The 12,283-nt window shown below is 31.1% G+C and overlaps 1 protein-coding gene across 1 annotated transcript; it reads left to right on the top strand.

The window, feature by feature from the left end:
* Positions 1 to 7,668: 7,668 nt before the first annotated feature.
* On the top strand, positions 7,669 to 9,982 carry LOC133294816 (serine/threonine-protein kinase PEPKR2-like). The gene is made up of 3 exons (XM_061493568.1): positions 7,669 to 8,428; positions 8,934 to 9,230; positions 9,633 to 9,982. The coding sequence occupies exons 1-3, from the start codon at positions 7,672 to 7,674 to the stop codon at positions 9,980 to 9,982; spliced, it is 1,404 nt and encodes a 467-aa protein (XP_061349552.1). The 5' UTR covers positions 7,669 to 7,671.
* Positions 9,983 to 12,283: the final 2,301 nt, after the last annotated feature.

Raw genomic sequence — 12,283 nt, forward strand, 5'->3', positions numbered from 1 at the left:
ATGAGCTTTCAACTGAATTGTACTTTACTAATGTTACCCTGTACATAGGAGTAAAAATTGGAGAGTTCAAATGGTCATCTCCCTTAAGTTTACTATGTTCAGTATTCAATTAAATTTGCTAGCGGTCTAAGAATAAGAGGTCCTAGAGAAAATGCTTATAATAGTTTGAAGCTAACCATTCATACTCTAAGGTCACTTTGTTTAATTTTTAAGCATTTAAAAATATCAGTAATTCAATTGACATATATATAAATACACACACATAAGTAAAAGATACATACATGCATACATGAGTAATTTATGCATAGCCTCATTGTCTAGAAATTTGCATTGCAGGTCAGAACTTGACGGGTTTGGCTGGGAGCCCTGCATATGTTGCACCAGAAGTGTTGTTGGGTAGATACTCAGAAAAGGCGGATATATGGAGTGCTGGAGTGCTCCTGCATGCTCTGTTGGTTGGTGTTCTTCCATTTAAAGGGGATTTCCAAACCGGGATGTGGGAATCATATATCTAAACCTGCACGAATAAGATCTATGTTGTGGGAGGAAAGTGAAATTTTATGTTTGAAATGTTTATCGAAAAAGTTAGTGCATTTTTATATGTTTGGATATATAATCAACGACAAAGGATAACAGCTGATGAAGTACTTATTTCTGTGTAAGTTTATGGTAGATTATTACATATTTTATTCCGAGAATAGAATTACGTTTGATAACACATTTTTTTTATTCGATAATAAAAATTCGTTTGATAACACAATAAAAATCTATTTCTTTACTTTTGTTTATAGATTTCATCAACTGTATAAAATTGCAAATGACAATAGATTTTGTATTATATGGACAATTCACATTTTTAACTATTATTTTTTGTCTTCACAATTCACATTTTTTTTTTAATCTTGAAATAATTAAATATATAGAAATTTCCAAGTTTTGTTGAAAAGTATCTTTGCCTTTCACATGAATTCTTAATAAGAAGGATTGCCTTGTTTTGGTTGGGATAACAGTGGTGGGAATCTGTTAATTCTCACATACTTTTGTTAGTTTTTATTATGTGTTCTTCTATGTGGTTGAGGCTCTCTTTTTCTCCCTAATGTTTTTAAACAGGAAATAAAATGACAGTACTTTTAAGTTTTAAGAACTGTTCGATTGTTTGCATGTTAAATTAATATTATGTGGTTCAATGATCTTTGCTGCACCTGAACCTAGGTTAGGAAGAAACAGGATGGATGATGGGTTCCTTAATGAGGTTTCAAGCCTTTCTTCATCATCTGAAAGTTGCAATTCAGAATATCATGATGTTTGTGTGTGGATTGATGCACTTGCCAATGCAATTTCACATGTAAGGATATCTGAACCAAAGAGGAGCAAGTTGTGGGCAGTTCCAATTCATCAGCAAGGTTTATATAACATGAGGGCTAACCTCTGTAAAGCATTTTGACCTACTGACAGGTTGACACCCCATAAACCACTATCTCTGCTGCTTTAGCTGGGGTAAACTCAGCTAGTTGTACAGAACCTGTGAATATGATATTAGTGTGTCACTGCATGTTTTTGCTCTTGCTGGAGCATGATAAATAGAATGCTATGATTTCACTTCAGTGAAAACTTGACCTACTCATATGTTTTTTTGGAAGATTTTAATCCGAAACCATGAGTGCATAAGCGTATGTTATCCCTCCCATAACGCTGCATGTGTACTTATTTAGTGTTGGCAATTTGTATTTCAAGACATACTTTTTTGTACAGATGGTAGCGAGGAGTTTGACCTTGAGTCAATTATATATAGCAATGGCGTTTACTTTGAAAATGGAGTTGACAGCTGCTTGCTTATTTTCACTGAAAAAAAAAGGAAAAAAAAGTACTTCTACTTGTGTTTAGAAGAGGCGAATCTTAACTACCAGGGGATAGATTTTGAAAGGCTATAAAATTTAGATTCTTTATCTGTTAAGGTGAGGTTAAGGGGTAATCGAGATAATAGGTAGGAACATATTTAGGAAGAGGGTATAGCTGAAAAAGGAAACATTAGATAATTCAATCCAAACCGAAAAAAATTGGATTGGATCGGATCGGATCGGATCGGATCGGATTTGAAAACAAATTAAAACCGAATGCATGATTATATGATTAAACCGAAGGGATTGGATCGGATGAATTTTGCTTCCAAAATCGATCCAATCCAGACCGCGAACACCCCTAGTGAATCATATGCTCGGAAAAAGAAAGAAAATGTGCATATGCTTTGGAATATTTTTTTAACGAAGGAGGTAATTTATTATTTAGATCTCTCATGAGTCATGATGATTAGGATTGGCTCATAAAATGCTAGATTGAAATTAATGTTAAACAAATTTGTTTATTATTAGTTAAAAGAATAGAAAAATATGTAATCATAATAAATTAATTCTAGATTGTAGTAAAAATCATCAAAACATAACCAATCACCAAACTGAATTAATAATTTTTATAAATATAATCAAAACAATTAGTAATTCATGAAAATTGTGAATTTAAAAAAGTTTAAACCCAAAGTTTCTGGTTAGCTCATTACAAGTTGAGAGAAAAGTAAATTAATATGGATTGAATTTTGGTAACTTAAACCAGATTAATTGATAAGTCATGACTCAATTTAACAACTCCGGTATCAATTTAACAACTCCGGTATCGAGGTATAAGTGTTTACCCTCCTTTCGCTTTGAGTCAACTATGTATTGTGGTAAAATAAGAATAAAAATTTCATGGATATATCTTAAACATAATTTACTAATAAAATTGATTCATGAATTTTTGCCCTCATTTTTACTCTCATGGCTCAAAGTATTCCGATCAAATCAGGAAAAAAGAGAGGGATTTAGTGTGTCCTTTTAAAGGACGTAAATATGTCCTTTTAGACATAAATAGTTTTGTCAATAAAGAGAAATGATATATATTTTAATTAAAATACGAGATAATTCTCTTTTTGTTTTTATTAGAAGAATGGGATGATTCTCTATAATTTAACCTTATATTTGGATTGAGGGGAGACAAGGGAAGAAAGTTTTTAAAGTTTCAAATCTTTTATCAATTGACTGAAGAGAAAAAAAAATAAAGGAACTAAAATAATAGAAATAAAAAATTAAAAAAATTAGCGTCATCTTTTTTTTTTAATCTTTTCTCTCATTTTCTTCCATGTCATTAAAAAATTATTAGGGCCTCTTTAGATGGGTTTTTCTCTCTTCAAAAGTTGTTTTACTTCAGGAAAAAAAAAGCATGTATGGGAGAAATATGTTTGGACGTCTACTTTTAAAAAGAGTAAAAGTCATAAAAAAAAGTTAAAAATCTTTTTTTTTTAAATGAAAATTTTAGCTTCTAAAAATAACATAAGTTAAAACACAAATATTTTTTCAAAAACTAAATATTTTTTAAAAATCTAAATACATTAACTTTTATAAAACTTTTATAAAAAAATAAAATAAATAAAATATAAAAATATTTTTTTTGAAAACTCATCCAAACAATCACTTATTCTCATAGAAGTGAAACAGAGCACTTTTATTATTATTGTGAATTTAAATTGGAATCAAGGAATGGGAACACCCATTTATCAAGTATATATTATTTTATTTTTTAAAAATTCCTGATATGAATTAAGAGAAATCAAATAAAGGAAATTCAAGAAAAAACAAAGTCAGGTATTGGATGAAGGAAATTCCTAAGATAGAAATTAGGGAACAAATTAGGGAGAAAGTCAAGAAGAATATCAGAAATTTGTGTAAGGAAAAAAGTCCAATATGATGACAATATTGAATGGTAATTAACCTGGTATTGACCAATCATAAAGGGGGAATAAATACCAATGATTTTCAGATTTCAAATTTGAATTACCATTTCAAAATCCAAGTTAAAGTTATTCATTAGTATTTTATAACAACTCCTACATTATACATGTTCAATGTTAATATGATGACAATATTGAATGGTAATTAATATGATGAAAATGAGAAACGTGTGTAAGGAAAAAAGTCCAATTTCGTTAATATGATGACTATTAAATGGTAATTAATCTGATATTGAACAATATAAAGAAGGGAATAAATACCAATAATTTCCAGAATTCAATATTTGGATTACCATTTCGAAATCCAAATTAAAGTTATTCATTAGTTTTTTAAAACAGTTCCTACTTTATACACGTTCAATGCTTTTTCTTATATAATTTGACGATATTCATTTTTTTTTCTTACTAGTTCATTATTTTTCTTACCTAATTTGACCCTGTTGATTTTTTTATTCCATAACATGTAATTTGTTATTCCCATGGGATTGGCGGTATCAGATTGATCAAAGTTAAGAGCAATATTAAAAAAAAACTTTTTATCTTTCTTTCTTTATTTTTTAACTTTTCAAAAATTTTAAAAATAGCAGAGGTGAAGATTAACGACCCGTTTGAATGAATTTTTTTTTCAAAAATTGCATTTTATAAGTAAAAAGATATATTTTTCACTATAAGTTATTTTAGATTTCTATTATAAAAAAAGCAAAAATTACAGTTACTTATATAATTATATATAATAAATAAAATTTACTGAAATGTAGCTGGGGCTCCGACCCTACCTAAGCATAATGTGGTTCCGCCACTGATGGGCAAGAAAAAAAAAAAAAAAACCGTCTAACGTCCAAAAGAATGGCTCCACACAATGGCGGAGCCAGAATTTAACTTTAGTTGGGGCAAAAAATTTGACATGTCAAACATTTATCATAATTACACATACCTTTTATTTTTTAATAATATAATATATGATGATTTATATTATTCATTTAAAAACATATTCTGAGATCAATTAGAATAATGTTTGGTTCATTACTTATTATGTTGTGGGAGGAAAGTGAAATTTTATGTTTGAAATGTTTATCGAAAAAGTTAGTGCATTTTTGTATGTGTGCTCTGATATATATAATCAACGACAATTAGGCTGCGCATGACAATCATTCTGATTCCTGGCATTGTTTCTGAAAAGGAATGATTCTTTTCTATTTCTGTGCCTTGGAACAATTCTGAGAATCAGAATTACGTTTGTTAACATATTTTATTTTTATTCCGAGAATCAGAATTACGTTTGATAACACATTTTTTTTATTCCGATAATCAAAATTACGTTTGATAACACAATAAAAATCTATTTCTTTACTTTTGTTTATAGATTTCATCAACTGTATAAAATTGCAAATGACAATAGATTTTAACCGAAATACTAAATTTTATATTTAAAAAATTATATAAAAATTTATAATATTTTATTATATAGTTTTTTTTACGACAATTGCTAATATATAGTTTTAACTATTATTTTTCAATCGTCTTCACAATTCACATTTTTTTTTCTCATTCCCTTGACCATTTTATTTTTTAATATCATATGCTAATATATAGTTGTCATGCCTTAACCTCATCTTTGGATTGAGAGGAGAAAATGGAAAAAAGTTTTTAAAGTTTCAAATCTTTTCTCAATTGACTGAAGAGAAGAAAAATAAAGCAACTACAATAATAGAAATCAAAAATTAAAAAAAATTAGCGTCATCTCTTTCTTAATCTTTTCTCTCATTTTCTTCCATGTCATTAAAAATTTATTAGGGCCGTTTGGATGGATTTTTCTCTCTCAAAAAGTTGTCTTTCTTCAGAAAAAAAAAGCATGTATGAAAAAATATGTTTGGACGCATGCTTTTAAAAAAAGCAAAAGTCATAAAAAAAAGTCAAAAATCTATTTATTTTTTTAAACTGAAAATTTTAACTTCTAAAAATAACATAAGTCAAATATTTTTTCAAAAACTAAATATTTTTTAAAAATTTAAATAACTTTAACTTTTATAAAAAGCACTTCTAAAATAAGTAAGGTATAATTTTTATTTTTTTTGAAAACTCATCCAAATAAACACTTATTTTCGTTGAAGTGAAACAGAGCACTTTTATTATTATTGTGAAGGAATGGAAACACCCATTATCAAGTATATATTATTTTATTTTTAAAAAATTCCTGATATGAATTAAGATTAATCAAATAAAGGAAATTCAAGAAAAACAAAGTGAGGTATTGGATGAAGGAAATTCCTAAGATAGAAATTAAATAGAAATTAGGGAACAAATTAGGGAGAAAGTCAAGAAGAATATCAGAAAATTATGTAAGGAAAAAAGTCCAGTCTCGTTAATATGATGACAATATTGAATGGTAATTAACCTGGTATTGACCAATCATAAAGGGAGAATAAATACCAATGATTTTCAGAATTCAAATTTGAATTACCATTTCAAAATCCAAGTTAAAGTTATTCATTAGTATTTTATAACAACTCCTACTTTATGCATGTTCAATGTTAATATGATGACAATATTGAACGGTAATTAATATGATGAAAATGAGAAATGTGTGTAAGGAAAAAATCCAATTTGTTATTCCCATGGGATTGGCGTATCAGATTGGATCAAAGTTAAGAGCAATATTACAAAAAAAGCTTTTTATCTTTTTTATTTTTTTTTAACTTTTCAACAATTTAAAAAATAGCAGAGGTGAAAATTAAGGACTTGTTTGAATTTTTTTTTCTTTCAAAAACTGCATTTTTAAGGAAAAAAATATTTTTCACTATACGTTAGTTGCGATTTCTATTTTAAAAAAAGCATAAATTGCAAAAAAGTCAAACATTTATGTGAAATTTGTTGACTATTGAATGGTAATTAATATGATGAAAATGAGAAACGTGTGTAAGGAAAAAAGTCCAATTTCGTTAATATGATGACTATTAAATGGTAATTAATCTGGTATTGAACAATATAAAGAAGGGAATAAATACCAATAATTTCCAGAATTCAATATTTGCATTACCATTTCAAAATCCAAATTAAAGTTATTCATTAGTTTTTTAAAACAGTTCCTACTTTATACACGTTCAATGTTTTTTCTTATATAATTTGACGATATTCATTTTTTTTTCTTACTAGTTCATTATTTTTCTTACCTAATTTGACCCTGTTGATTTTTTTATTCCACTGATTGAGGAAATTTTTTAAAATCGTAATCAAATACACCCCTTGAAATAGTGACGCACGCAGGAGAACATAAACTGGAACATCCTATATTATATTAAAGGAAACAACGTTAGCTAAGCAAAAAGAGTGTGACTCTCAGAGAGTACCCGTCTTCTTTCTTTCTTTTTTCTGTGCTTGTCGTTCGCGTATTCCCCTAAAACTTTGATAGCAGATTTTTAGGGTTTCAGTCCCTGATTGAGAAACTACGTCGTAATAGTTTCCCAATTTGTGACTTTTTTCTCATTGCTTATACTCTCCGCAACGCATTACAGGATCATTGGCTGGGATTGCGAAGGTTTGTTTCTTTTTCTTTCTATGTTCTGGCATCTTCTTTTCTTGTCTTGCAGGGGTCTCGTGATGTGATGGCGCTTTTTGGCGCCATTACGTTGCGAGAAAGCTTCGGGGTTCGATTTACTTTCTTGAAGTTTAATATTTGTGTTTGGATGCTTTCCTTGTGGTTTTGCGTTCATTCATGATCAATCTGACTAGAATTCGTTGACTGATCTTTCTCTATTTTGACTGCAGAATTGTGTCTTGCGGCAAAAATCGGATTTTGCACACGTGATCAACACAAAGATTGGTGTTGCGTTGGTACTTTACTGATAGATGCTATGAGGATGAAAAGGAAAGGAAGTGAGTGTGACGAGTCCTCGAAATTGACTGACATTTTGAGATCCAATCATGGGTCTCCGTCGTCCAATTTTGAGACCCATTATTCGATGGAAGATTGTTCGAGGTTGAAGAAGAGGTGTAGAGAAAATACTAAGATAGACTCAGCTGGTTCCTACAAGAGTAGGGTGGCGGGTTTTGCCACTGCTCCTCCTTGTGGGACATTGTCTCTGATGACCGCGGGAAGAGGCCTAAAGAGGAGGAAGATAGGTTGCATTGACGTGGCTACCCAGATGGGGAGGAAGAACAAGATTGAAGATGATTATGTTACTGGGGTGAGGATCGGGCAAGGAAAGTATGGATCTGTTTCGTTGTGTAGGTCTCTTGTTGGCGGCGCGGAGTATGCGTGTAAGACTCTGAAGAAGGGGGATGAGACTGTTTACAGGGAGGTGGAGATAATGCAGCACTTGTCTGGGCATCCTGGGGTTGTGACTCTGCTGGCAGTGTATGAGGAAGCTGATTGCTCTCATCTGGTGATGGAATTGTGCTCTGGGGGAAAACTTGTCGACCAGATGTTTAGGGAGGGCCCTTGTTCTGAACAGCGGGCTGCTAATATACTTAAGGAAGTGATGTTGGTCATCAAGTATTGTCATGATATGGGAGTTGTGCACAGAGATATCAAGCCTGAGAATATTCTGCTTACTGCTTCGGGGGAAATAAAGCTTGCTGATTTTGGCCTGGCCATGAGAATTTCTAAGGGTAATATGTTAAACCTGTTTGGATGATCTTCTTTTTTTGTTATCCTATGGTATATATATGTGCTAACTTCTATGAATAGAATCCTTACACAACCTGCCTTGTGTAAAATTCCATCCTAGTCATTCTGTTAATAAAAAATGTCTAGGCAAGTTTGAAGAAGTTCATCATGATGAGCTTTCAACTGAATTGTACTTTACTAATGTTACCCTGTACATAGGAGTAAAAATTGGAGAGTTCAGATGGTCATCTCCCTTAAGTTTACTATGTTCAGTATTCAATTAAATTTGCTAGCGGTCTAAGAATAAGAGGTCCTAGAGAAAATGCTTATAATAGTTTGAAGCTAACCATTCATACTCTAAGGTCACTTTGTTTAATTTTTAAGCATTTAAAAATATCAGTAATTCAATTGACATATATATAAATACACACACATAAGTAAAAGATACATACATGCATACATGAGTAATTTATGCATAGCCTCATTGTCTAGAAATTTGCATTGCAGGTCAGAACTTGACGGGTTTGGTTGGGAGCCCTGCATATGTTGCACCAGAAGTGTTGTTGGGTAGATACTCAGAAAAGGCGGATATATGGAGTGCTGGAGTGCTCCTGCATGCTCTGTTGGTTGGTGTTCTTCCATTTAAAGGGGATTCACAAGAAGCAGTTTTTGAGGCTATTAAGAATTCCAAGCTAGAGTTCCAAACCGGGATGTGGGAATCAATATCTAAACCTGCACGAGATCTTGTTGGGAGAATGCTGACAAGGGATATTTCAGCAAGGATAACAGCTGATGAAGTACTTAGTAAGTTTATGGTAGATTATTAATGTTTTGTAGCGTGCTTTATCTCTCTTCCTCAATGATGAATACACCAAAGACTAGTTGTATTTGGTCTGATTTTTTGTTTTTTAATCTTGAAATAATTAAAATTAGAAATTTCCAAGTTTTGTTGAAAAGTATCTTTGCCTTTCACATGAATTCTTAATAATTAGAAGGATTGCCTTGTTTTGGTTGGGATAACAGTGGTGGGAATCTGTTAATTCTCACATACTTTTGTTAGTTTTTATTATGTGTTCTTCTATGTGGTTGAGGCTCTCTTTTTCTCCCTAATGTTTTTAAACAGGAAATAAAATGACAGTACTTTTAAGTTTTAAGAACTGTTCGATTGTTTGCATGTTAAATTAATATTATGTGGTTCAATTTCAGGACATCCATGGATATCTTTCTACACAGAACGTACATTGAAGATCCTGCCCGTTGAATCAAAGTTGAAGCACCAAAATGGAGCTGCTTGCCACAACTTTGTTGCTGCACCTGAACCTAGGTTAGGAAGAAACAGGATGGATGATGGGTTCCTTAATGAGGTTTCAAGCCTTTCTTCATCATCTGAAAGTTGCAATTCAGAATATCATGATGTTTGTGTGTGGATTGATGCACTTGCCAATGCAATTTCACATGTAAGGATATCTGAACCAAAGAGGAGCAAGTTGTGGGCAGTTCCAATTCATCAGCAAGGTTTATATAACATGAGGGCTAACCTCTGTAAAGCATTTTGACCTACTGACAGGTTGACACCCCCATAAACCACTATCTCTGCTGCTTTAGCTGGGGTTTTATAGTATACTTTGCCCAACACATTCTACAGTTGGCAAAAGTGGATTACATTTTTTTCCTCTAAATAATGATTACTGAGAAAACTCAGCTAGTTGTACAGAACCTGTGAATATGATATTAGTGTGTCACTGCATGTTTTTGCTCTTGCTGGAGCATGATAAATAGAATGCTATGATTTCACTTCAGTGAAAACTTGACCCTACTCATATGTTTTTTTGGAAGATTTTAATCTGAAACCATGAGTGCATAAGCGTATGTTATCCCTCCCATAACGCGCTGCATGTGTACTTATTTAGTGTTGGCAATTTGTATTTCAAGACATACTTTTTTGTACAGATGGTAGCGAGGAGTTTGACCTTGAGTCAATTATATATAGCAATGGCGTTTACTTTGAAAATGGAGTTGACAGCTGCTTGCTTATTTTCACTGAAAAAAAAAGGAAAAAAAAGTACAGCTACTTGTGTTTAGAAGAGGCGAATCTTAACTACCGGGGGATAGATTTTGAAAGGCTATAAAAGTTGAGATTCTTTATCTGTTAAGGTGAGGTTAAGGGGTAATCTAGATAATAGGTAGGAACATATTTAGGAAGAGGGTATAGTTGAAAAAGGAAACATTAGATAATTCAATCCAAACCGAAAAAAATTGGATTGGATCGGATCGGATCGGATTTGAAAACAAATCAAAACCGAAGGGATGATTATATGATCAAAACGAAGGGATTGGATCGGATGAATTTTGCTTCCAAAATCGATCCAATCCAGACCGCGAACACCCCTAGTGAATCATATGCTCGGAAAAAGAAAGAAAAGGTGCATATGCTTTGGAATATTTTTTTAACGAATCATAAAATGCTAGATTGAAATTAATGTTAAACAAATTTGTTTATTATTAGTTAAAAGAATAGAAAAATATGTAATCATAATAAATTAATTCTAGATTGTAGTAAAAATCATCAAAACATAACCAATCACCAAACTTAATTCATAATTTTTATAAATATAATCAAAACAATTAGTAATTATCATTTATTCTCATAGAAGTGAAACAGAGCACTTTTATTATTATTGTGAATTTAAATTGGAATCAAGGAATGGGAACACCCATTTATCAAGTATATATTATTTTATTTTTTAAAAATTCCTGATATGAATTAAGAGAAATCAAATAAAGGAAATTCAAGAAAAAACAAAGTCAGGTATTGGATGAAGGAAATTCCTAAGATAGAAATTAGGGAACAAATTAGGGAGAAAGTCAAGAAGAATATCAGAAATTTGTGTAAGGTCACTGTTCCCCCGCACTCCGGATTAGTCCCATAGCCGGCTCAAAGAGTCGAAGCTCGTGGGGATACCGGAGGGAGCCAACTCGCACTCAAGAGGCAATCACGCCTAATTTAGGCGTCACTCATCAGGTGTTGACATGTGTCATATTTTTTTTCAAAAAAATATAATTTAATCATAAAACTTCTGAAGGCCATAATTTTTTACTCGGGTATCCAAATCGGGTAATTCTTTTTTTGATTCCACATAAATTTTCGAGATCGACGCAATAACATCTTATTTGACATATTTTATTTCTCACAAACATAATTTAAATTTAAATCAGGTAATCCTTCTTCCTTAGAGATTTAGAATATTTATTTAATTATTTCCTTTATTAATACAGATTTTTCAAATTGATTTTTGAGTTTAAATCACAAATCAAATCTTTATTTTGTTTTCCTTATTAATAATAATTGTTATTTTTTAATTTAAATCACACATCAAATCTTGATTTATTTTTTATATTAAATCACAAACCCAAAACACAGAGGCTTCTGAGTTTAAAAATGTGACACGTGTCAACACCTGACACGTCACCAATGACGTCTAAATTGGGTTTCAATCAAGAGGCAATCACGCCTAATTTAGGTAATTTTATTTTTGAAAAAAATTCATAAGCCATAATTAATTTCAGACCATAAATAATAACTTAGAAGCTTATAGCATTAATCATTAATTTCAAAAATAATATTCTTCTTCCTTAGAGATTTAGAATATTTATTTAATTATTTCCTTTATTTCTACAGATTTTTCAAAATGATTTTTTAGTTTAAGTCACAAATCAATAAAAAAATATTATTAAAAAAAAATTAAATCACAAATCAAAATTTTATAGGCTTCCAGCGTGGGGTTATATGCATGAATGAATCGAATCGACACCCGAAAGAGAAGAATTCCAAAGACTGTGCAGGTATGAGACTGCAC

Source organism: Gastrolobium bilobum, unplaced genomic scaffold (assembly GCF_033153095.1).
Source record: "Gastrolobium bilobum isolate Gb01-03AN ecotype WA unplaced genomic scaffold, APGP_CSIRO_Gbil_v1 utg154543, whole genome shotgun sequence".
NCBI classification, from domain to species: Eukaryota; Viridiplantae; Streptophyta; class Magnoliopsida; order Fabales; family Fabaceae; genus Gastrolobium; species Gastrolobium bilobum.

Bases quoted from the DNA above. Each gene is read 5' to 3' on its own strand.
- LOC133294816 (XM_061493568.1), top strand. From the start codon at position 7,672: ATGAGGATGAAAAGGAAAGGAAGTGAGTGTGACGAGTCCTCGAAATTG. The intron at 8,429-8,933 runs GTAATATGTTAA...TTTGCATTGCAG, and splicing joins GGCCATGAGAATTTCTAAGG to GTCAGAACTTGACGGGTTTG. The intron at 9,231-9,632 runs GTAAGTTTATGG...GTTCAATTTCAG, and splicing joins AACAGCTGATGAAGTACTTA to GACATCCATGGATATCTTTC.